This window comes from Chiroxiphia lanceolata, chromosome 2 (assembly GCF_009829145.1).
Source record: "Chiroxiphia lanceolata isolate bChiLan1 chromosome 2, bChiLan1.pri, whole genome shotgun sequence".
NCBI lineage: Eukaryota > Metazoa > Chordata > Aves > Passeriformes > Pipridae > Chiroxiphia > Chiroxiphia lanceolata.
This window is the reverse complement of record NC_045638.1, coordinates 72895233-72922457: the sequence shown is the minus strand read 5'-3', so window position 1 is coordinate 72922457 and position 27225 is coordinate 72895233. Positions and strand designations below refer to the sequence as shown.

Below are 27225 nucleotides of genomic sequence, written 5' to 3'. Positions count from 1 at the left end.
GGCAACAAGAGTACTTCGGTGAATAACATATTTACTTTAGTTTGAAAACAATACTGATTTAATACAAAGCATTTCTGATGAACCAGTTTAGAAGCTCCACAAGTTTGTGCTCATGTTTTTGAGAAACATATGCTATCTGAGCTAAAGCAGCAGTCACCTGCAATATTACATATGTCTTCATGGTGTATCATGTAATCATCCATTTTCTTCACTTAAGAGACCATCGACTATATACCAATAAGGGGTTTTTTTTCTCCTCATCTGACATGCCATGGTTCTCAATTTTTCTTTTTTTTCATAGAATCATAGAAGGATTAGAGTTGTAAGAGACCTTAAAGATCATCATCTAGTTCCAATCACCCTGCCACAGGCAGGGACACTTTCCACAACACCAGATTGCTCAACCCCCATCCAGCCTGGTCTCGAACACCTCCAGGGATGGGGCATCCACAGCTTTTCTGGGCAACCTCTTCCAGTGTCACACCACCCTAGTAAAAGAATTTCTTCCTAATACCTAATCTAAACCTACCCTTTTTCAGCATAAGGCCATTCCTCCTTGTCCTATCACTCAATACCCTTGTAAGAGGTCCCTCTCTCCAGCCTTCTTGCAGGTCCCCTTTAGATACCGGAAGGTGCTATAAGGTCTCCCCAGAGCCTTCCCTTCTCAAGGCTGAACAGCCCAAACCCTAGCCTGTCTTCGTAGGAGAGGCACTCCAGACCCCAACTTAGTAGCCCTCCTCTGGACTCACCCCAACAGGATCACATGTTGGGAGCCCACAGGGCTGAACGTAGCACTCCAAGTGGGGTCTCATGAGAGCAGAGTAGAGGGGAAGAATCACCTCCCTTAACCTGCTAGCTGTGATTCTTTTCATGCAACGCCGGATGCAGCTGGTTTTCTGGGCTGCAGCCACATATTGCTGGGTGATACTTAGCTTTTTGTCTAAACACCCCCAAGTCTTTCTCCTCAGGGCTGCTCTCAACCCATTCTCCTCCCAGCCTGTACTTGTGCTTGGGACTGCATCAACCCAGGTGCAAGACCTTGCACTCAGAGTCTTACTGAACTTCACCGAGTTCACACAGGCCCACCTCTCAAGCCTGTGCAGGTCCCTCAGGATGGCACCCCCTCTCTTCAGTGTAGCGATTGTACCACACAGCTTGGTGTCATCAAACTTGCCAAGGGTCAAGTTCATGTTCCGAAAGCTTTCTTTATTTATGTTTACTGACAAACTTCCAATACTCTTTACAGCCAGATTCTGTAACCAAACATTTCTACACATTAAATTATTGGAATCATATCAAGGCAACTGGAAAATAACATTTATCAGGTCGTAACTTTGCCACAATAGTATTACCCACTTCCACCAGATTTGTAGGTATCCAGTAACTCATTTGACACTCAGATACAGGCTTTGCATCTCCCATCCAGTCAAGTACAATGAACTGCCAACTCTAAAAGCAACTGTCAGATGCTGCCTATTATAGATCCTTTCATCTGTTCTACAAATACCTCTCATAGAAATCAAAGTGATATCGAATACTGATATTGACATTGAAACATACAGAACAGGAAAAGATCTTCTGGGAAGATTCATGTACAAGTGTATGATTTTTCTAGTTAATTTTTACATATAGATGAGGAGCATGGCTATCATTTATCAGCAATTTTTGATTTAAAGTTTTAAAAGCTACTGTATATAGGTAAGCTCACAATGTAGTTTGCTCAAGTCTCAGTTTGGTTACAGCTGTTCCATACAATACTGAAGATAGCTTATTACATTGAAATTACTTATTTAGCTTATTTTTTGTTTTTTCTTTCTTCAAACTTGTTACTCCTATATCCATACCTTAAAGCCTAATTATATTCCTGCTGGCATGCTACATGTTTTTCCAGTTTGCACCAGAAGTAAACCCATGAACCTCATAAGTTCCTTGTTCTGAGACTTCAGTTTGATTTCTACAGTTTGTGACTGAAGACCTCCGGAGTACATTTTGCACAACACACCTGTGCATGAATTGTTTATCTTGCTACCCTAAGGGCAAGCAAGAGAAATTCAGTGAGAAAGCTCAACAACTTTCCATCTTGTTAATAACACCTCCTTCTGTTAAGACTTATACCAGAATTTGCTTACTTACATCTAGTGATTCTTCATTGACCAGGATGAGAGACATACTCTGTGAAATGAGTCTGCAAGAGTACCCTGCAAGAGAGAGAAAAAAAAACAACACACAAGGATTTACTTTTTGGAAGACTATCTAAGGTTGAGCTCAACCTTGACATAAGCATCTATAGATCAGATGACAATTTACTTTTTGAACAGTTACTCCTCTCAGACAGACTGCTGGAAACACTGGTGTACAGGACACACACCAAAATGACAATTTTACTAGCAACACAGGCTCAGTTTTATCTGCACTTTCAAATACATCACTTGAGACGTTTTAATTAAAGAAAGCACCATGTGAACTAGATGAATCAAATACAGCCTACAGCCCTACAGCAAAAGTTATTTTATTTTTTCATCTACGTTGGAGGCAGAATTGCCTTCCACGCACTACAGGAACAGATCTGAATGCACAGTTGCAACTGTGCCAGATGACCAGAAGTGCACACATGGATTAGTTGGTGCTACCCAGTCCCCTTAGCCCACACTTGGGCTTACATAAGCATTTTTTACTCTGGAGAGTTCAGTGTGGAAGGTTCTGAGCATCATTAAAAACTACAGATCAATGACACACACAGAGGCCCTACTAAATCCTATAGGAACCAGGTAACTGTAGTAGTTTATTCTTAGTGTAGGACTGGGACACGAAAGAACAAGAAAGAGCAAGTTGCCATAGTCTGGAGCAGCAGTCAGAAGGCAGTTCTGCACAACTGCTAGGACACCAAAACAAAAAATGAAAATTCTCAAGACAAAAAAAAAACCAAAAACCTCTCTTACATCTTATAAAAGTATAAGCATTTGCAGAATAAACAGTTTAATTCCCACTCATATTAATGGCAAGAGGCAAATGCAAACTTGCATCAGACAGACAATCTCACTGCTTTATCCTAAAAGCTCACTTGCACATACAAGTTCACTTGGGGTTGACACGGTCACGTATGCTTAATAAAACAGCAGAGAATGAATTTATTTGAAGCACACACCTTTTATTGCTCATCTAAACTACACAGTAAAAAGAAATACAATAGAATTGTTTTGTATTTCTACTGTATTTTTGTATAGAAATGAATTACAGCAAGTTTTAAGAAATTGCTGTCAAATAAAATGAGATCTTAGGAAGTCTCTCTTCTCATACGGAGATTGGAGGCTATTGCACTGTAAGAGTAATGTCCCAGTGAGGAACCACTGCAAGGCTGACTGATTCAAAAGCATAACAGTATAGTCAATGTAAAAACAACTGAGGCATGACATTTTCTATGGGATTCTAGGTTCCTTAGGAAGGCCATACTGGCTCATCAATTGCAATGTAAATCATTTCCTCAGGCAACAAAGTTTTTATAATTGGGCTAGTTTTGTAGGCATAATCCAGGGTTAACATGCTTGCATGAGCGACTTCCGTCAAGAAAGCAAATCCCTTGTTTTCCTTTGTGGAAGACATGCTTACATCACACAGCCAGGCACTCTCAGGCAGCAGGTTTGATTACCTGCATAAGCTTAGTTTGTCATCCATTTTCACAGCTGTGTAGACTATGAATATCAAGTGCAACCTTGCAAATATGTTTTCATCTTAGTTGTGTTAACGAGCTGTCGTGTTTGAGGGGTATCTCAAACCATGACACGAGCCAAGGTTTAGTTTCTGCTTCAGAGAACAATACAGAGTGACACTGAACTCACACACACCTGTTGGGAAAAGGATGAAATATATTCTAATGAAATGCAGCCTATACCATGAAAGCTTTGCAGACAGCCTCTGATTCTGCCTGGGAACAAGTCTTAGGCAGTAGTACAGAATTGAGCAACAAACCTCCAGCAGGTATAGACAAAACAGTGACTTTTTTCTCAAGTCAGTTTGCCATTTTAAAAAGTTAGTCCCAGGCTGAAAACTCACTTCCTTATTTTTATTGAGAAGAAAAAGAGAATAGTACAAATTTAGGCACCTCCTTCCATACCAGGGTTATTCTTTCCCCAGGCAATGGCAACAGTCTTGTAGAGTAGCATGTTATAAACTCAGCATAACTAATTCAAAAAGATTTTCTAGTAGCGTTTGATTAGAATAGCAGCTGCAATAGAAAGCTGTAATTTCTAAACCACTGCTTCACTTTACCTCTTTCAAAATGAGCAAGATGCCATTCTACAAGTCAAGCAGGAAGAAAAAAAAGATACTGTAGAAAAGCAGATGCTCTGCTGTGCATCTTGGAAGTCATGGATTCAGAAGAACCTACCCTGCAATTGAGGCTATTTTGCATCTTTCTACTACATTAAAACAGGAAGACCAAGATTGGAATAGGAGAATGTAAGCCAAGCCTAACAAGGGTTTATAGAAGATCTATACATTATATACAATTCCAAGGCTAAGATGATATTAAAATCTAGCACTAGTATAAAGCAAAGTAGCTGGCAACTGTGAGACTACCAGTAATAATCTTAGACATTTGCATTAATATTTTAAAGTTGTATAATAGTTTTATAATAGTTATTACTGGCAATACTAATACAGCAAGCAAAAATACATTCTCTAACGTATACTAGAGTAAGATCAGCTCCTGGTTCCAAGCCAGATATAAAATGTCAATTCACACCTGCAAGTTGATATCTAGCTCTGTAATTTAAAAGTCTGACTAAGAGTCCACAAAGCAGATGAATCAGGTACTTCTGGAACTTAGTTCAAGTGTCCTGGGAGAAAGACTGCTTTAACCAGAGTTCAGGATCATAGCCTACAGGCACATTCGTACTGCAGGCATACAGAATCCAGCACCTGAGGCAAGAATGATTACCCTGTGTGTTCAAAGAGGGTACATATGACCTGCTCAAACTTGCATAGGGATATAGGCAAGTGTGCTGGCATTGCTTCAGTTTCCTCAGCTGAAAAAAAGCACAGCTCATCAAGAAGTGTTCTCACCCCTGAATTGGAAAGATATGGGTCTGATGGATGTACTGTTAAATGAGTAAGGAATTGGCTGGACACCTGTATCCAAAGAGTTGCAGTCAATGGTTCAACACCCATGGAGTTACACTCAGTGGTGCAACAAAGAAATGAAAACCAGTAATGAGCACTGTTCCTCAGGGATCAGTTCTGGGACTGATACCATTCAGTATCTTCCCCAGTGACATGCTATGGGATCAAGTTCACTCTGAGCAAGCCTTCAGACAAGACAGAGTTGAATTGTGCAGTTGATACACTCAAGGGAAGCGATGTCACCAGGAGGCACTTGGATTGGCTTGAGCAGTAGGCCTATGAGAACCTAATGAAGCTCCACAAGTGCAAAGCAAGTGCAAGGTCCTGCACTTTGCTGCAGCAATCCCAAATATCAATCAGGGCAGACTTGGGGATGAATGGATTGAAAGTAGCCCTACTGAGACGTACCTGGGAATACTGACTGATGAAAAATTGAACATGAGACCCCACCTCTAGTATTGCATCCAGCCCTGGGGCTCCCAGCAAAGACAGACATGGACCTGTTAGTGTGGGTGCAGAGGAGGGCCACAAAACCTATCAAAAGGCTAGAACATCTCTCCTATGAAAACAGGGTTAGAGTTGGGGTTGTTCAGCCCGGAGAAGAAAAGGCTCTGGGAAGACCTTTCAATATATAAAGGGAGCTTATATGAAAGACTGAGTATGACTTTTTACCAAGGCCTGTAGTGGCCAGGCGAAAGCCAACCATTTGAAACTGAAAGAGTTTCAGACTGCACATGAGGAAGAAATTTTTTATGATGGGGTGGTGAGACTGGAACAGATTGCCCAGACATGTCGTGGATGCCCCATCCCTGCAAGTGTTTGAGACCAGGCTGGATAGAGCTTTAAGCAACCTGATCTAGTTAAACATGTTCCTGACCACAGCAAGAGGATTGGATTAGGGCTTCAAAAGGTCCCTTCCAACCCCAAACCCTTCTATGATTTTAAGGCAGTGCTCACAGCTATGAATGCACACACTAGGTAACAGCACTCAGCTCAACTGTAGAGACTGATTCATTGATCAGGGGAGGGATACCATTGAGAAAATACTGTATTCCCATTCCCAGAAAACAAATCTGTTCCTAAAGAAGTTAATGACTGGAAATAGAGCAGTTCTGATTTTTTGTAAGCCTGCTGAGCACCAGGATTGTAGTAAACAAAAATCTGTCATGGGTGTTTTTGTCTCACTGAAAGACAATGAAGATCCAGAGTCTGCAGACTGATTGAAGAAAAAGGATGAAGCTACAAGAACACTTAACCCTTCTAGGAGTTGTTAGCAGCTCATGCTCAAAGATGCTTCTGAACCTGGAGCTCCCATTTTCTAGAGGTAGAGAGTTCAAATGGTTGATCAGCATTAAAGCTTATAATGAACACCCTCCTCACCTGCAAAATTATTGATTGGCACATGGTTGAGTAGAAAGCATACAGCCACCCCACAATAAGGTCAACTACTACTTTCCAGAGAAGTCAAAAATGCAATCAGGAGACAGACATATGCAAATTCTGAAAAACAAAGAATCAAGAGGAAGCTGAAAGAACGAAGTACTCCAGCTCCTTGATACACCTGCCAAGAGCTCAAATATACCTCAATACACACACATCCATACAGCAAGCAAGACTCTATAAGGATAGCCTCCACACACAATGAGAAAGTGAAAATACTTTTTACTCCCCAGATAGTATATTTACACCTGAAAAATAGTGCACATGTGGGTTGTGTTTTTTAAGTTCAATGTTTATTACAGCTTTAATGAGTTACATGCAAAAACCGGAAGGCTGCCACATACTTATATTTTCAACCTAACTTGAACACGAAGCTAATTAGAGTTTTAGTACCAAACTGTACATTAAACAAAGTGATAATTTAGAAGTTTTAATAGAGATGCTTATTCTCCTCAGGTTACTATAATAAAAGAAACAATAAACCAACAGTTTTAAAGAGAAGCTAGAAATTTGTCTCCTTCACAGCTATCAGAAAAAGCTCATTTACTTGTGTTCAAGCTACCTGCTGTTGGTTAATATATCAACTTATTTGAGGTACTTAGGCCAAAATCTGTAGATACCTCTTTTTTCAGTAGTCAAAAGATGATACTTCCCTCCTATAATTGACTTGTAAAGAAAGTAAAATCTGCATACAGTGATTCAAACCAGATAATTAGCTTTTAAATCAATTGTCTACTTAAGCCATCCACCTTATTTCTTCTACAACTGTAACAGTTAATTTCATCTCTTGGTACCAACTTCAACATACAAAGACATATGAAACTTGATCTGGTTTTGAGAAGCACACAAAAATTCTAGTCAGTCAAACAGACTACATTCTGAAATTTCACTAAGCCAACCAAAACAGAAAAAAAAGGAAAAAAGAAAACAAAATAAACCAGACAAAAAATTAAAATGCCTGAAATTTTGTTAAAGGTAATTTAAGTTCAGTTACAAAGCATCAGTATTAAGAGAATCTCGAAGTCAACATGAGCTTGAGAAAGCAATGTATGCTGTTAATGTCCCCCTTAACCTACACCTAAACAGACTAATTGGTAAATCTGAATGCAACTGTGGAACCTTAGCAGCATAGGTTGCCTCCTGTTAAAGGAGACATTTCTTTAGCCTTCTTGAGCTCATCTTGACTTCAAGACTCTCTTTTTATATGAATAAAGGGACAACTTAAGCTTTTTACATTTAGAACTGCATGCAGACAGGTCTGGGAGTATTTCAAGCTAGTCCTGGCAGAACTGTGATGGTCTGTAACAGAACCTACTTATGTGAGATGTCAGATCACCACAGAGTGCTATTTTGTCTTCCCATCTCTGGGCAGACTTACTATGACAGGGAGAAAAGTCATCAAAAAGAATGCAAGAGCATCATGGTATTATACTGCCAAAGATGCTACTTTTGGGAGGTATGGGATGGTATGGTAGGGGATGTGCTTACATTGGGATACGTTCCTTTCCCAAGCCTTTACTACTAAGTTAAGACCTGAGTAGCCACTCCCTAGGAGACTACTAGCATTGCATGAAGCACAATGGTAGCCATAAGCACAGCTCAGAAATTTTAACCATGGCTGCATTTTGTGACAGTACAAGGTATTGCTACCCAGGTTACCCACCTTGAAAGTATCCCCACTGAGAAAAGGGTTGAAGGATTTGAGTTTTGAGTGTTTACTAGACCTATTCATGTGGCATATCCAATGCAAGACTAGCATGGTAGCAGAAGTGCTAGAGAGCACAGCACCTAATTGCAATAGGATGGAAATTACAATGTGAACCTCCAGTTCAGTCCACCCTTACAGTAAAATCTTAGTATTGGATAGGTGTTGGGAATATTAACCATTATCAGACACATTTATGACCTAAAAAGAAATGTAATGTTTAAGGGCTGCTTCTAATAAAAACCCTAAACTTACAAATGCTTAAAACTCTCCAGTTTTATGCTGCAAAAACAGGTAACCAGATAAACAGCTGTGTCTTAATTAGGTTACCACTGTACTCCATCAGTACGGAAGCAAACCTGTCTAATAAACACTTGAATTTGTACTTTTTTTTCACATCATTGCACATTGGGGTTTTTTTGCATTACAAAGGGCGTAGCCTGTAAGCCAGGATGCATCAAGGTTGAGACAAAGATATCTGGATTATACCTCAATAAAACAACCCATATTGATCTCCATACACACACACTCAAAAGCGAGCATCAGCAGCAACACACTTCGGCTAACAAGTCACAACGTACTAACAGATGTACCATCAGGGTCAATTATTCAAGCTTCCACCCTCTTTCGCAGACACAGTTTGCAAGAACCTGTAATCTACACACTTGGCATTACCATATTTCTCTTCATATCCCAAACTCTATTAAAGCCTACAAAAGGTAGTCAGTAAGAAAAAAGAAACTCTAAACCAGTTTCATACACTGCACAGAATATTGGAAACATTAGTCTGGTTAGGCTCTTCGGTTTCCATCAGAAAGCAGAGTTACATATATTCACTCCATAAAAGAACTGCACCTAATCAAGAGCAGAAATGTCCCTTTTGCCTTAAAAACCAAAACATCTGAATACAGTCCAACACTTATAGTGAAGATTTCACTAAAAACCCCCTTCTCCAAAGTCATGCCCTGCTACAGAGGAACCATCCTATATGAAGCAGGCCTGATTTTGTTTAAAATCCCACATTGCACATCTTGCATGTAACCTGCTATGTATCAGACAAATTCAGAGTAACCAGAAGGATGGATACCTATATTGAGAGCTGTTTCCTGTTTGTCACCCGTCAAAATCCATATCTTAATTTCTGCCTTTATTAGTGTGGCTATTGTTTCTGGAACACCTGCTTGCAGGCGGTCTTCGATGGCTGTAGCTCCAAGAAGCAGCAAATCCTTTAAAAAAAAAAAAAAAAAAAGAATTTGAGGGATTGTTTTCTGAAGATAAACCTCTGTGTGGAACACACTCAAAACAGAATTAAGACAGCATGTTGCCTCTCGTTAATACTGCATTTTGACAAGCAATTTATACTACAGTAAATTTCTGGTGTGGCTATTCTACTTCCTCTGCACACAATTCACATTTCAAGAGGTACAGAATGGAACAGAGTGTTTCTGATCAGAAAGATGGCAACATTTCAAGAATAATTAATTGAAGTTTTAAAACTCAAAGCTAACCTATGGATGAACGTATATACTGGAGCATTCACTAATCACCATAGCAACATGATGAGTGGTCACAGTTTATGTATTTAAGCTCACAAAACAAGTCATTTGGCATCACATCATTTAAACTAATTTCTGTCCATAAAATGTACATACAGACTGGATACAATCACTAAAAGCAAAAATTATTGCAACTATTTATGGATATAATCACTACATTTAAGTAATACAAGTGGTATGAACATTAATCAATCCAAGTATCTCTAGTCAATGTACAGATGCCTGCCAGAAAAACATGCCTCATATAATGAATTTAAAACTACAGAGTTTGCCATATTCTTATGCAATTCTACAGTAATTTCTTGAAGAGATACGGCTACCTTAGAGAAAAAAAAGTGAGGTAGAAAAAACAGCTAAGAAATAAACCTTGTCAAATGGTACAGTCTACTCAAATTTTACCTTTAAAGGCATATTAATGATTCCTTAGACATGTAAAGATCTTCAGTCTAACATAAATGGATATAAATTGAGTTTAGGTATACTGTATCACTTCAGTAATGACACAGAAAAAGTAACAGCTTCTATTCTTGGTAGACACTAAAATTATTCAACAGAAATGAAGACAGATGAAGTGAACAGAAGTAGTTAGGAAAGTTACTGTTGTTCAGCCTGGAGATGACGAGGCTCCAGGGTGACCTTATTGTGGCCTTTCTATATAAAAAGTGGGCTTATACGAAATATGGAGAAAGACAGCTGAAGTGGCAGGACAAGAGGTGATGCTTCTAAACTGAAAAAGATGAGGGTGGTGAGACACTGAATAGGTTGCGAAGAGAAGAGATGGACGACCTTCCACTTGGAAGTGTTCCAGGCCAGGCTGGGTAGAGATTTGAGGAACCTGGTTTACTGAAATGTGTCCCTGTCCATGGGGGGGGCGGTGGGGGGGGTGGTGTTAGAACTAGATGATCTTGAAAGGCCCCTTTGAACTCAAATCCTTCTATGATACCACCAAGAGGGCATTAAAGCAGCTTCTGCTTATATGAATGTACTGATGCCTAAAGAACAGAAGAGCAAATTATTATTCATAGAGGTATGTAAGTTGGCATTAGTTGCAGGTTTTGATAAAGCTTCATTTTTGTTATGAGATATTCAGGTGGTAAAGGTAGCAGAATCAGCTCATGCAAGTTCTCATGCTTTAGTACCCTATAGCCTCCCAATGAAACATTAAGCCCTACAAATGCTCTCAATATTGCTACAAACAGAATCCAAGTGTGCAATTGTTGATTGCCTTTTTTTCCCCGAATCACTTGTTAAACAGCTAAACATGACAGCACAGGGATCAGCATGGCTGAGCTACCTGAGCAGGGGAGTTACTATTGCGCTCACCAAAACCCTCTCAACTAGCGTACAATTGGGGAAGGAAGCCAGTTCAAATTGGTCTCTGTATGTGCACTTGTACTATGATCCAGCCATTTCAACACTCAGATTGACAAAGTAGCTCTCTTGCTCTCAATTTGAGTTCTTAGACGAAAAAAAAAATCCACAAACATCAGCCTGTTAGAATACATTGTATTTTATGTCACAGCCACAAATCAGTTTATCTGGAAATACCCTGTTCCTTGGTATGAGTGGCAAGCAAGCCATGCTTGCCGGAAAGGCATACAGTGGATAGTTCTTGCCAATATGGTACCAAGTCCAAAGCTCCAATTCTAAAACCCATGTGTGGGTTCCCCTTTTTTTCAAGATACTGAATTGTGAAAAAAGGTGGAAGGTAGATGACCAAAAATGATCTAAGGTTTGACAACACACTTTCAAGTTAAGTTAAAGCCATGTTCATGTTTCACCTCAGTGACAACAGAGGAGTACGAGAGCACAGCCCAAGAAGCAGAACGCTGAAAGGAGCTACCCAGAATTAAGGATTAGACTGCCACTGTTACTGACACACTGTAACACAAAAGAAGATTTTTAGGCATTACTTCAAAAACAAAGACTCAATCTTCAGCTCTTGCTGGAAAGAGTTCTTGGAGCTTTTCTGTTACCCTGTGACAGTTAACTCCAATCCTAGTCTCAACCTCCTCACAGATGTCCCATCCCTGGAAGTATTCAAGGCCAGTTTGGATTGAACTCTGAGCAGCCTGGTCTAGTGAAAGGTGCCCCTGCCCATCACAGGAGGTTGGAACTCAATGACCTTTTAGGTCCCTTCCAAACCAGGCCATTCTATGATTCTGCCCCAATAAACAAGAGTGCTCCAGAACTTAAGCAGAATTTTTATTATTAATTTTAAAATAAATTGAAGTTCAAAGCATATTTTAAAGAAACCACTAAATAAAATGAGAGTGAAATACCTGGAGCAAGGGGGAAGAGCGTGAACACCTGTAGGTGAGGAGCGCAACTACCAGCATTTCAGAAAGAAGCAAGACCAACAAGGCTCGGGGAAACACTGGCCCCTAGTGTTGGCACTTTAACATTTAATTCTATGTGGGATCAGCGTTTCAAATTGCTTCTCCAATACCTACCTTTCCCTTCCAAAATTAAGAGCTCTGCAATTTTCATGGAGTGCAGTTTATCCACCTTTTTTCAGTCCATGCAACTACAGGCTTTGGTAAGGACTTCATTGTGCCTACAACAAAGCCTTCAGAACACCTGAACTGTGACTGTTGTATGAAAAGCAGTGCATTTCTTCATATACTAGTACATGGGAATTTGGTGCAACACAACTACTTTTATACATTAGCTTTATCAAGTTACAAAGATCTTACACAAAAAAGGAAGATAAAAAATGTGTGTGAAAAGCTTTTAAGTAGAAATTATTTTTTTTTTTTATCCATAAGTTTGTCTCAGACTTACAAATTAAAACTTGAGAGATCTATGGACTGAACAGGCTGCCATCTAAGAACATCTTTTCAGTTTCTCATCTACAAAATTAACAGTTTATTGTATAAAGCCCAAAGTCCACTGAAAAATACACATATAAGGAAACCTACATCTAATCAAAGAAGTATGTTTCACCTTTTCAATGATCTCGTAGCACTCCTCCAGCTTCTGAGTTCTGTCTTTCAGAACTGTACTGGATTCATTGTAGACATTCAACCACTCTCTGTAAGACTTCTCCGATAGATCTGCATAAGCAATGCACAATGTCCTCAGACCTACGAAACATAAGGCAGCCATTACCCACAGTAAAATTACACCGAGTATCAGCAAATCATTAATGCCCTAATGAACACTAAATTCCAACCCTCTCACTGGAACAACAGGAGCTATTAACACAGACTGCTGAACTCTGGATTCCACAAAATCTCCCTCGACATTTTTAAAGCACTTAAATTTCCACAAATGTAAACCGAAAGTCTGGCTCATTTCATTACTAATGTTGGTGCAAATCAAGAGTCTAATGGGTAAAAACTTAGATGTCTCCAGTCCCTGATTTTCACTATTGCAACCTAGCCATACTTGACCAACAAAAGTGTCATCTTTAACCTTCTAAGTAAGCATCAAAACAAGCCTTGCTTTCATGTATTTTTAAGATCAAATTAAAAAACTGCCTACATACTGTGATTGGAGATGTTACTTCATCAAACATACCACATCGTCCATGTTTTTTTTTAGCAAGACTGATTTCTCCTTCAGTGTATAAATCTAACTCACATTAATAATGGGAGTTAGACATGTATGATATAGTGAATAGGGTCCATGAAGTATGAAAACCAATTTATTACACCACTGACAAAAATTTACATAGAGAAGTAATAATTTTTTTTCCTAGCATGAATCAAGCAGAAATGCGCGTGTGCCACTAAATACAAAAATTTCATTACTGGGAACGTGGGAGTCTGCAAAAAATATATATTTAAAAGCTGAATGATGTTTTCAGATTTAGGAAGAAAACCACTGGTTCATGGTTTTACTATAGCACAAGTATCTTATGCTACTGCAGAAGAGGGAACAAAGTCAAGTGCTTCCCTGTGAACAGAGGTGTTACATCAGCCAAAGGCCATACAGACCACTTCAGGTCATTTTTGATGTCTTGGTCTACAAGGCTTCCCAGCATGTTCAGATTATCACTCTGCTTCGTAAAGCCAGGGACTTTGGCATTCAGCTTTTACAACTCTAACTCCAGTGTAGTTGAGTTATTCTGGGCAATACAACTTATACCCTTTCATCATGGACACAGAGAACACCATCTTTTCCACTTCCCTACTGAAATCACACAGAAGCAGGGCAAAAATCTCTCTAGTCTTAAAGTCATCTTAGAGTTGTTAAATTGCTGGTTACACACTTCTAGATTTATCTTCATAATCATCTTGACACTGCTTATCTTAGACAACGCAGAAGATGCTGCAAGTAATTCAATAAAACTGAATTCTCAGTGCATGCTTTTTCTCTTACCTTCTGTTGCGAAGTATTCAAGATGGCACAGTGTTTGCTCCATATACTGGGAATCTTTTGAAAGCCTCTCAAAAATTACATTATCCTATTAAAACCAAATTCATGACAACAGAGTAAGTCTACATATGAAGTTTCCATTTATGTATTTACAAGCTCAAGTGAAGCAACCTTCATGGACTTGCTAATATCAAAACCAAGACTATATTTAAAAGTAATACATTTGGGTTTTAGAGATTCTGATTTGATTAAGTCATTTAGGTTGTGCCCAGCAGCAGGAATACTGCATCCACTTTAAATAATGAAGACAGAAGTACACTCTGCCCTTCTCCTCTCTTTCCATAAAAAGGTCATCATTACTGGGGAGTACAAAACATTTCTCTTTAAGTTATAAGACAATCTATTGATTTCAGAGAGTAACTGTCTGGTCTTAAGTTCAGTACATACTGTACTCGCATGCAGAAGAAGAGTTTCCCGCAATCCTTTCTAGAAAAGATTTCCGTTGATGTTAAAAATTAAGAGGCAGAAACCCTGATCTCATTCTACTGCGAAATTCTCTCAGAAGCAACCTTCCTCCTGCAACAGCTTTCTTCATCACTAAATCAAAGGACAATTGAAAAGGCTAAAAGCTGCAATCAAAATACAGCACCATCGTATCTAGAGTCTCCGGATTTTATTCTGCAACTACCAGGACAAGTTGTTACAAACATGTAAAATACAGAAACCCTACTTTTACTCATACATATGCTCTTAAGCTAAGTAAACAGGCCTACATCTAGCACTGATCAGAGATAGGCATACAAACCAACCTACTATGGAAGCGACAGGACAGAGGATGACTACCAGAATGTGCAACAGTTAATGCAAAACAGGCAGTTAACTTACATCTCAGATGAGTGGCAGATGCAGCAGACAAACCACCAGATTACACTAATCACTGCAACACTTTGGCTCTGTTAGTACATCTAGGGTTGCTCATATGGAAGACAATATGAAATTTTGTACTACAAACTCTCCTGTTCTCCATCCCCTCCAGTGCCACACTTCAAAAAACAGTGTGAATTTAGGCACAGCATGAACAACGAGCAGTTGCAAGTCTGTGTGGTCCTACTAGACAAACAACTGTAAATTACTGCACAATGGTAGTGGTCTTAATACACTGTCACCACTCCAGCATGAAGCCAGCATATCTTTATCAAATCAGGAGAGGTAAACTGAAGCAATAGAGCAACGCACCCAGACCTATATGTCAGGACAAATTCAAGTAAACTAGATCCTAAGAGGTCAAAAATACTTTTTCCCTGTTGAAAAAAAGCCAGGTCCATAGTTTTCCACTGACATTAGAATGACTCTCTGGCTTGGACAATGCTAGTTTTGCAGACTTTGTACTGTGGTAGGTTATTGCTCTTGTCAGTGGAGAGAGAAGCACAACATGGAGCAAGTCATGATGACAAACAGCAGGTGCAGAGGTGCAAGAGAGCCAGACCAACAGCCAACCACTTCAGAACAGATTTTAAATATTATAAATTCAGACAACAGCATTTAGTCCAGCTCCTGAACTCCCACAGCACAGCTGGGTGAAATCTTGACTTTGCTGAAGTAAAGGGTACTTCTCCCATCAGTTTCAGGATTTTAACTGGGCAGTAGAAAGCCTAGCAATCTTCCTGCCTGCAAAAAGAGTCAGAGGAAGAATGACAGCTCTCTTAAATCACCTGGCCTTAAACAGAAAGCTAACAGGTATTATGTATGAGACATGAAATGCCAGCATCAGCCACAGCTGTTGAAACAATAACTGGTACTGTTAATTCTCCATTAGACAGTATAATTACTTACAGCCCCTTTGCAGTAGAGACGTAGTTGTCCTGCTGGAGTTCGAACAATCACTGACATTCTCTTTCTGTTGCTAGTGAAAAAAAAATATTTGCTTTCATTAGTCAAAGTGATCAAGAGTAATTCCTGTTCTAGCCAGTAAATTTTCTCACATGTGTTCAGTGCATCTGAGATATGATGCGATATAAGAGTAGTAACTTAAGATCACACAGCCCTTGACAGCAAGGAGAGAAACACTAAATTGCCCATTTCCAGCTTCAGCCCTATGGCTCCTGTTGGCTAGCACTTAACCAGAACACAGACTTACACTCAAATGTAAGCAAGAAAAAGGCAAGATAGGATAAAATGCTCTGGAAAAAATGGGAGCCACATTTACTTTCAACTTTTTCTTATTCCTCTAGCAAAATTGTTTTGGGAACTCACTCTAGAAACAGAATCATTAAGGCTGGATGTATCTATTATATGCGTAACAGACATTGAAACAACCATTCACTGTCAAGGGCAGTTATTTAACTTCCTAACTCAAAAGAAAGCAGAAACATCATAGAATGGAATTATGGTATAGACCAGTTCTTGGCCTTCCCGCCGGTTCTTTATATTGGTCTACTCAGACCTATATAGCTGCAATTATGTAGAAGGAAGCCAAACATCCTGAGCAAGGCTGCTTATCAAGACAGTCAAGCCTGGCACGTATCTTAAAAATAACATAAAGGTGGACAGTAGCATACTGTACATAGACATTTAACATAGGAATATAGGTAAGGATAGGGTTTTTTAAAGATAATTTTTGGCATTTTACTTAGTAATCTCTCCTTTAAAAGATGCACTAGAAAAAACACAACACAGCTTGTAAGAGGCAGACACAAGCCAATCAACTCTCATCAAGGAAACCCTAGAAACGTGTGGTTTTGTATAAACCTTTTCCTTAGCAAAAGGACAGCTTTTTGCCAATGTGAACAAACAGATCAGAGCGTAGAGCAATCCTCCTCCTCTTGAAGTTGTTCTGGGAGATCTAGTCTCTTTTCAGAGGTCAAGAGCAACGTATAAGTACGCAAGCTCTTGGCACGTATCATAAGATAAAACAATCCCTTCTGAGACTTTCTAAAGAGGGGGTAGAAGGGCAGCAATTAGCTGTGGTCAGAATTTCTGCAACGTGCTAATGACACTGGGAAACTTCCATATGCTTCTTGAAATCTAATTGTTGGAACTTCCTCGCCGGTCATGTGGGAAGTTGCTATACACAGTGGAAAAGTAAGATAGCTTTTTTCTGCTGCAAGGAGGCTACAGCTATTCCTGTTATAGACATCAGGGTACTGTGGTCAGCTTGTCAAAAACCCCCAAAAGACTCTTTAGCGCCTTTTTAGATACTTTCCACAAGTAGCTTATGTAGCTACATTATGTAGTAGGAAAGGGCAAAGTAGTCAAGAATAACCTTCAAAGCAAGCCAGCACAAAAGAAAAGCTGCCTACCCTAATATTGCCCCCCTTTAGTTTTACATAGTCCTTTTGAGCAAGACCAGCCAATTCACAGACAGCAGAGGACAAGAGTTCAAGGCTTTAATCCACACTAAGAGTAGGAAAAAAAAAACCAAACCAACCAAAAAAAGACTGCTGACTAGCACCATCCAAACTGACATAACTTTTATCAGCTGAAAAACGAAAATCATCTCCAGTGATTTAGGGGTCCAATTCATCAAACAAAGCTTCTTGCTACGCAAGCAATACACATCCTAATGGGCCTGACATGCTCAAAGTGCTTGCAATGTTTATATTTTCATAGTTGGAGTGGTTGTTAAGAAGGGGCACCTCCAGTTGCAGTTTCCATCTACTCAAAAACAAGTAATTTACAGAAGATCTATAAAAGTGTGATCTCCAAGTATGTTCAAGAAGACAAGTAACACAAAAGGATATCCACACGTTACAGCAAAACACTTCCAGAGCAGCAACTTTTCAATAAATCGAGATGCAGTGGCAAGGAAGAGTTTCATGCTCACATGCCAACAGCCATCAGCTCTGTACTCATCCCACATCAGAAATGAGAAGATGAAGGAGCAGAACAAGAACTAACAAAGTTCTGCTTTTCTACTGCATCAGCTGTATTTTTTTATCTCAATAACACATTTATAAGAATGGTATTCTCATGTTCCATTTAGTATATTAGAGAAAAACTCACCTGGAAAACTCCAGCACGTTAAGAATTTCAAAGGTTTTCTCTTTCCCCAGCTACAAAAGAAAGCATGTACTATTATAAGTACAATCCACATTGTATTCTTACACGTGCAAACATGCAAGCTGGTCAGGTGTCTCTCACACAACACAGTATAAATAAATATGGCAATGGCTCCCTCTGCTGGTTAAACCACGGAGAGCCCGATTTAATGAACTTCCTTCAATATTCAGTATTGTGGCATCCTTCATTTACTATTGCTACACCATTACAACGGAATCAATATCTTACTCCAAAACTATAGGCATGCTCTGAAATGAAAGCTGCATAATTAGTTCTTAACAGCCATCAACAGGTTGTGAGTGTTTTTCCAAGTTAAAATAAAGATGTTCTCCAGATTTGGTGTTAAAATAACCTTTGACTGAACTCCCTAAGCATTTCTTTTACTTGAATTTACAAGAACATTAATTACATTTTTCATGGCAAAAAAAAAGTTAACTGAGGAGAAACTCCTCTTATCACCAACAACTCTCTGTTAGGGTTGAGCATGAACCACCTGAAGAAAGAGCAAGATTTCAAAACACCTGCCATACCTGTTATATAACAGAAACAAGGAGTAGTAGGAATTACTGGAGTCTCAAAACTTCAGTGGTATTTGTAGCATGTGGTTAAAGAAAGCGCTTCAGTAAAATCTAATTGTAGTATAGACTTATGTCCTACAAGGCACATTTCAATTCAGCAATATCCCTGAGACCAAAAGGCATCCCCGACCCATGTTACATGTGCTGCCACTGACATAGGCAATGAAGAGGGACAGGAACCTCTGAGAGCAACAGTTTTTATTGCTGGCTGTAGACTGACCATGCTCCTGACTTGGTATTGGGAGTATAAAGCTAGGTCAGGTAGGCCTGGCTCTTCCTGCAGAGAAGAGAAGCACCTAGACAACTCTAGATGACTGCTCATCCTACGTTTTTCCCCTTAAATTAAGTAATTTCTCAGAAATTGTTAAAAGTTTGTGACAAGTCCTAGAAGATGTGTTTTAAGTACTCATCTTGGCACTGTACCAAGGAATTTGCAAGTGAACACACCCAAGAGGAAGGACAAAAATACATCCATCATTTGTAAAAAGCACCCTACCAGCTGCATCTGTATAAATCTGGAGCCACTTTAGCTTAGACTGCAACTTGAGTCTGAATGTAGCCCATGAGTTTGAGACTGTCTGTGTCAACTGTAACCCATTAACTACGCATCCCTGCATATAGAGCTTGTTAAGTAGATACATCTTCTTAAGAAAATGCAGAACATCTTACTCAGAAGAAAAAAAATCCCTTTTAATACAAGAAATGAAACATTTAGATGAATTGTAACTAAACATAAGAGTCAGCCAGAGACACGAATTTGCTTCTGAGTGTGAGTGTTCCTATCTGTGCTTCCCAGACAAGGAAAATATTCTTCAGGTACGACTACTGTTATTTCCCATATAAGCTTGCAACTTCCTATTGCCCATGCCACACAGAAGGGTAAAGGACTTTGCATCTTCAGATAGATTAAAACCATTTCACCCCGTGTGCAAAAGCCTTTTGCATGTAAGCACCACAAGGACCCTGGAAAGGGGCCCTCACAGGAGCCATATGGGACACGTTTATGCTCTGCACGAGCTTGGCAGCCTGTGCCATGCACATCTACCACTTACCGCATCAATGATAACTGAATGCGGAGTCCGTCCTGTGAAGACATAACCAAGTTTTTTTGCTCCTTTCACTAATGCCCCTTCATCTGCCAAAACAAACAAACAAAAAGCTTAAATTTCATCTGGTATGTAAGAGAGGCCTCCAAAACCCATATTAAATACGTCAGACTGCCAAAACAGAAGTCCCCTTTCCCATATACTGTCCTGTGTACAGTTGCTCGAGTAGCTCTGCACACCCTTACACAAAAAGGTTCAATGCTTACTTCTACAAAGGCCATGTAATATCAACTACACGAACTTTGTACTCAATCCATATAAAATACCCTGTAACTACTGAAGCATTAAACTCTGTTCTTTGGAGAAGTCATACTTTTCTACAGGAAAAAGGGAAAATACCTGTTCTGAAAGAAGATCAAAGCCTATGTTGTTACTCCAAATTCCTACAATATGCCTTTAATCCATTTTCTGCTGTAAAGGCACCAAGTTCACATGCTATAGAGATACAGCACTGCCTTCTGGAGACTAAAATGAGCAGTGTCATTAGGAGCTCAAATAACAGAGCTGAAACCAGAGCCAACACTTGTACCTCCAGTAGGTACCTAAAGAGCCTCATTAAGGAGCAAGTGCCATTAAGCACAACCACCACAGGTGAATTTAGTGCCCAGTTTAAGCAACCCTCATGTTTCTACGGTACTGTTAGTCTCCTCATGGTTCATCACACTGTCCAGAGCTTCCTCACATGGGCTCTTCACCCTACTTTTCAGACACACTATTAAGACATAAATGAGAAATGATACTGCTTCCTCACTCAAAACACCACTACAGCAATTCCAAAAATATCTTCACTAACAGAGATAAAACTGATGGAGAGCAGGGTCATGCTGTTCTGCATTCTGGCCATGCCTATACTCTTCAATACCTCTGTGTTAACTTTAAGGAGAAAAAAATGTGTCAAGGGCAAGCCTGAATGTGGTCAGGACTCTGCTATTGGTTATACCATGTCATGTATCAGCACTTGGTCGTTCCCTATTTTACTTTACGCACATACTACTAGATCAAGAAAGACAGTCTGTACTTATGCCAAATAAAGCAAGTAGTTGTTCATGCAGAAACAAATAATTATTTCCATGAATCAGCTCTACAGACTCCAAGTTTTACTTTTGCTTTTCATCACCGCAGAAAGGCCAGAGTAGAAGGTCTCATGAGAGCAGAAGGCATCATGAGCCCAGCCTATCTCTAAAGAAACATCATGAACACTGTAGTTTCACAGGAGGCATTCAAAAGCAGCATGTACTGATGACAGGAGATGCCAGACCTACTGCTACCATCATGGGGGACATCATGCTTTCAAAATCAATGATCTTCACAGAAATTTATGGACCTCCCTTCCATCTACCTTCTAGTCCTTCAACTCCTTCCCTCCCAAAAAAGAAAGCAACAATCAACCTGGAGAGGAGGCCTGGTAGATGATTGTATTTCCTTGTCTCTCAGGAACAACAGTATGACACACGGCCAGCAGCGTGAGGAACTCCTGTATGTGTACAGCTGTGGGCTAGACAAGACACCAGAAGAGTGAGGTTTAGCATTACACACAGACTGAGGCATCTACTCACTAAACTGAGAAGACCACAGAGGTATCACAGAACAAAAAAAAAAAAAAACAATATTCTGTTCTCTACTCACAGCAGATCAAAACAGCAGAGTTTAGGGCCAGCATTGATGAATTAAGAGTGTTAATGATAAAGACCTCACTTAAGCTGAAGAGAGCTGTGGAGCCAGAATATTCCTCCACCTCCCCAAATATAAAAGCATTAGTTCTGTAGCACCCCAAGCTTCATATAGGTGAAGACATCTGCCACAAGCTGATGACAATCTAGCAACAGGAAATATTACTATGGCAGCTTCTAACAGAGTGACAGTAACCACATCAGAATTAAACTTGATGCAATTGCTCCATTAGCGATGAACATCCAGAGCTGACAGCAGCTGAACAGCCAGTAGAAGGCAACATCATGTGCCCTTCCACAGAAATGCAGCATCCAGCCAAGCATAAAATTAATCAGTGGTCCCTACACATTTAGCATCATGAAAACATAGAATATAAAACACTGTTCACAGCCAGCCCCAAGTGCTTAGATAGACACCAGGTCTGCAACTCAGCAAAGATGCTACAGCACTTCAATCACAGGCCTGTGATCAGCCAACTCTGGCAAATGCAGTTATAGCAATTTGAAATTGAGTCCCCCACCCCTCTCTTCTCTCTTCTCCATTCCTGCCTCTGGCACAGTATTTATAGTCTCATAGCAGTCAGAAATGGTACTCAGCTGCCCAGTTCAAAACCAGGCACAACTAATTCATTTCAGCTGAAGTGAACACATGGTTCCCCTTCCCCAGCTCTGCTGTAACCATAACATCCACACTTGGTAGCATCAGTGTCTTCTGTCACAGCAGCCATTTGCTCAGTGACTGAGTCAGACATGAACTTAGTAGTTTTACCTTTGCAGAAAACCTTACTTGACTTTGGAAGCTAGAAGATATTTTTATGTGCAAAAAATCTGTGAGAGTTTGTAAAGTTTTTATTGTCAATATCAAGCTTTAATGAGTAGGAAGTAAATTACCAGAAAAGCCACAAAACCATATCAGCTGACATACACTATGTCAACATGTGTAAAAAAGTAAGTGTGTTAGAAAAGAGTGGAATAAAAATACTGAATATTGTAGACCTATACCTTTGTTTTACTTTATCTACTTTGTCATGAAGACTTTCTAAGTAACTGTTTCCCACAGGACCTTTATCTTTGCATATTGAAACCTCCAAATTGTATGGTAACATGCCACTAAAATAACAACATTTTTAACTTGTGACATGCTGGGGGTGCAGAGGCTATGTTCAAGAAAATGAACATGTGGAATATAATCAGAGAGTAATGTGTAAAATGTTAAATCCACAGCAAATTACAATCAGGAGGTTACTGCTTCTATTTGCTTTCACTGGAAATAATGGAAAGTTTTATCTCCATCTCAAAATTCAGAGCCTGCCAAATTCTCATTTCAGTATCCATTGCTACAGACCTTCGATGTGCTTCTTGCACTTTTATCACCCAGCTCCTTAACATGCTTTCATAGTATGCCTTCTATCAGCTGGAAACAACCCGTCTCCAGTAATGACATGGATTTTAGTTCTTCCTATGTATATATTTATGTTTTCAAGTTAGCAACATAATTTGCTGCTGCGTTGATACTTTCACAGCTCACAATGTATTACAGGGCAACCTTCCAATTCTATTGCAACAGATCACCAGAGTCCCAGCTTATCACAACAGCTCCTCCACACAGCTGTCACTTGTTTCCTTTCTATATTGTTCCAATACTAACAATATTTGTTGCACAGGCATGAATCAGGGTAGAGTATTCAAATTTTCAGATCTGTGACCAGAAGATTCATTAATGGATTCTGTGGCAACACATCCCTTCCAACATGCCAAGTTTAACCCCAGCAAAGGACAGAAGTCCCACAGATTAACTGATTCTACCTTATTATTTATTTTCCTCTATTAAGTCTCTGATATTTTAGTAGTCAAATTCTTACTGATGGTCTCGGAGACATTTCTTGCCTGCTCATTTGTTAAGGTCAGCCTTATTTCTTTCCACCCCATTTTTTCCACCTCTATTTATCTGTAGCTGGAACAAAGTTGGTATATTTTAGTCTCTTTTTCATCAGACAATAGGTAGTTCTCATTTTAAGTGCCTTTTCCCCCTCATTTTTCTCCTTATGTGGCAACAGCTCTGGGTAAAAGCCATTGTTTCTTTCTCTGGTTTTGTTTTGGGTTTTTTTGTGGGTTTTTTTTTTCCAAAGGTCCATGAAAAAATTTGTGTACAAGCACCTATACCAGGGATACACCCCAGTGGCTAAATTATTTTGCTTACTGCCCCTACAAGCTAAGAACTACATACATATTGAAACAATCCCCTATTTCTGAAAGCAGTTTCTGCATTGTTATCTATAAAGCAATATCCTCCATGAAAGCAAAGTTTAGCTATCTAGAAGGCACAGCAATATCCATTATCAAGCAAAGCACAGACCACTGGTCACGAAAGCTGTATCACAACTTTTTATCCCTTCCTTGCTCCCTTATTCAGAGGAACAAAACACTGATCCAAACCTCCATTTTTCAGGGAGTAAACTGTACTCTGCACAGCTACATAACTGTACATATATCACACATGTCCTTATCTTGGCCTTGTCACTCTGAAGACAAACTACTTTTCTCTAGCCAGCTGATAAAATTACAAGGAAGTTGCATGTCAAGTTAAAGATTTTTCACCTCTCTTTTTACTTGTAGCAGTATGAGATCAGTGCCTCCATTCATAATATCTCCAGATGAGCAGGAGTGACATTTTTTTGAGCAAATGGTCTAGAAATGGCCAATGGGATATTAAAGCATCTTAAAAAGATGTTAACTTCCTACTGTTTAGTTCACTAAAATATCTGGAGAGCAGTGTGAGGATCCAGCCATGTTGGGCATATGGAACAAAGAAGCCAGTAAAACCAAAGAGGACCAGGATATTTCAGGTACAGACTCAAAGAGAACATTAACCAGTGTTTGAATATCAGGAGAATTAAATGCAAGTTCATCTTGTCCAAAACCAATGAAATATGACCTATAATTAAAGATACTGTCTTATACTTGAACAACAGTAGCAAAGTCCCACACATAGTAAGAACAAAAGCAGACAAATGAAAAATATTTCTCACTAAGCTCTAATAATTTAGTTGTGAGCTATAAAATGACAAGTTTGCACAGTTTTCCAGCAACAGTTACTTTCCAAACTAAACCCTCCCAGATCTCACTACCTAAACATACTTTTGGCAATACTGTATTCCAAATTCCGGTTTTTCAACCCAGTTAGTAGTGATATGCTTTTCTGGTTCTGCTTTCCTAAGGAATTAAGAATCAGCTGATGATAGCTGTCATTTCAGAAAAGCCTGATCAGATAACAGCCTCAGTTTCCACACACTTCACAAAAATAAGTAGGCACGTTGGCAAGGTCTAAACAAACACTTTCAGTGTAGTAAAGGTTCAACATGAACACAACAGTTGTCTGTTCTGCCAAGCCAGCTGCTAAACTACTCATAACACATACTCACTGAATCAATTTATGCATTTGCAGCTATACTTTCCTGCTTCTTGGCCAAGAGAGAATTTGGGGGCCATTGAAGAAAACTCTTGTGCAAATTGGAATTCATAGATGAAGTTCAGAGAGAATTCGGGGAGATGCAGGAGTCCAAGATGAGATCCAAGTCTATAGTTCCTTCACTTCTTGACCTCCTTCCCTGCTCTCCTATCATCAGGTAAAATATAACCCCACATCAAACAGGTTTGCATCTCCATAGCACATATGCAACTAGCAAGCACCAAGATAAAGACCACCTAGTGTATTCACCAAACATTCATTCTAATCTTAGGAAGCAACTGATCTTTTCTTACTAGACTAAGAGTTTATGCCATTTTCTCTATACAGAGAAGACAGCATCATTCAGAGTTCATCCAAAAGAACCAGTTCCAAAGAAAAAGCACAGGCAGACAAACCTAGGTACTTTCTTCCACATTAAAATCCCAGAGCAGGCAAGAGAAACTTCCACATGTTTTCAAGACAAGTTATTTTTCCTTGGAACATTTCCTATGGGGCAATAATTCTTGAACTGCTATTCAAGAGTGAACTTGGCCATCAGTCAGCCCTTACACACCAGTGGCCCAGAAGAGCTATGAAATTTAGAGGTGACACAGGATGCTAAAAATCTTCCTAGCAGATGGAAGACAGTCTCGAGAGTATAAGTACATAATTTTTTATTTTCAACCTGGAAAGGAAATTACTTGGCACTAAGACAGCTCTAAACTAACACTTGTGACTGGACTGAAAAAAACCCTAAAATCTTCAAGACCAGAGCAATGAGCAGTTAAGAGTTTGTAGATATCACACCTAAAGCTTCAGCTGCGAAAGGTCAAATGTTTAAAGGGAATTAATTGCCCAACTAAGTACAATACCACCTAGCCCCACTAGGCAGCTTGTGCTAGAACACTTCAGTTTTATCACCTCAGTTCACTAAATGAGTAGAAATTGTCAGACATCTGCAAATGGCGTCTGCAGCTATCTATTAGCTATAAAAAATAAGACACTATGCAGTTTGACAGAAAGAAGCATCTTATGCACATTAGCAGCTGACCAAACGCAAAAAAGCTACAAAGACCCTTCCCTCTACCACTATCATGGAATTCAGCCCTAATCTCACTGACACAGTCTGACAAATACACCTGAATGTGCCAAGCAAACTGTCATATGTAGCCCTTGCATTCCCACATCTTGTGCTAAATCACCATCCATTCCTCCAGTACAGTCAGGCTCTGAAGGACATCTTTGGCCTACACAAGGCACATTTTCAGTCTTACTAGCCAGAAGTTTTCCCAGTGTCTGTGTGCTCAGCCCAACAGTCAGCTGTGCAATGACAACAGTATTTATCCATTTAAGTTCCCACCCAAAAGGAAGCTTGATACATAACGTTCAGCATGTAAAGAACAAAGACTTCTGAGCTGTCTAGACTAAGTGACACCTAAGGAAGCTACCAAAGTTCTTTATCTGCCTGCTACAACAGCAAATATTTCTTCTATCTCCCAAAGTACAAACTCTATACAGAAAAGATCAAATAATTAAATAGCCCAAAAATAAGGGGCCATCTCAAGGCTAGATGAGAAATTTCATCTCACAACTCATTTGATCTATGTCCCTTCTGCTGAGTCTATTAAAATATACCAGAGCACTTATCTATACAGCAGCCAGCAAGCTTTATCTGCAGCCTACTCCTAAACCTGAACAAATACCCGGAGTCAGCAACTGTCACAAGCCATAACTGTAGCTATAAATGAACAAACAGGACAAAGAGGAACAGGATGATATCCAAGTCTTAGCTGCAAGTGATGTCCAGTGGAAAACCCTTCCAGTGAACATGATTACAAAAGCCACATAGGAAACCAGTGCACTGTACTGGGAGGGTCACCCTGACGTACGTTAGAGCACAGCAGCCATCTTTAGGCTCCATCACCATGAGGAATACGTAGTGCCACATCAAGTAATTAAGAATTCATTTCGGTATTTACACCATGCTGCATTTCAAGTTCTTAAGTACTGTACAGTAGAAAACAAAGCTTTCCTGCAGACAAACAGTATGTTGCAACTACATTTGAGATGCTCATAACTAAAAGTTAACTAAAGTTAACTAGCCCAGTCACAGAAGTTATATTGTCTAAAAAGAACAATCAGCTGGTGGAGTTTGTGCTTGCCAGTGCTCAGATCCCATACTGAGAGACAGCCTGCAGAGAACAAGGGTCATGCTTTTTGCA

At 39.6% G+C, this 27225-nt stretch overlaps 1 protein-coding gene across 5 annotated transcripts in view; it reads right to left on the bottom strand.

Moving 5' to 3' along the window:
- ATP8A2 (ATPase phospholipid transporting 8A2) overlaps positions 1 to 27225 on the bottom strand; it is a 318786-nt gene that overhangs the window by 224070 nt on the left and 67491 nt on the right. For all 5 annotated transcript variants that reach the window (XM_032678118.1, XM_032678117.1, XM_032678121.1 and 2 more), the window contains 8 exons: positions 21275 to 21380; positions 19832 to 19914; positions 18145 to 18194; positions 15976 to 16045; positions 14146 to 14230; positions 12766 to 12905; positions 9351 to 9489; positions 2134 to 2198 (listed from right to left, as the gene is read on the bottom strand). In XM_032678118.1, coding sequence (XP_032534009.1) covers positions 2134 to 2198; positions 9351 to 9489; positions 12766 to 12905; positions 14146 to 14230; positions 15976 to 16045; positions 18145 to 18194; positions 19832 to 19914; positions 21275 to 21380 — 738 coding nt within the window. The remainder of the gene's footprint in view (positions 1 to 2133; positions 2199 to 9350; positions 9490 to 12765; positions 12906 to 14145; positions 14231 to 15975; positions 16046 to 18144; positions 18195 to 19831; positions 19915 to 21274; positions 21381 to 27225) is intronic.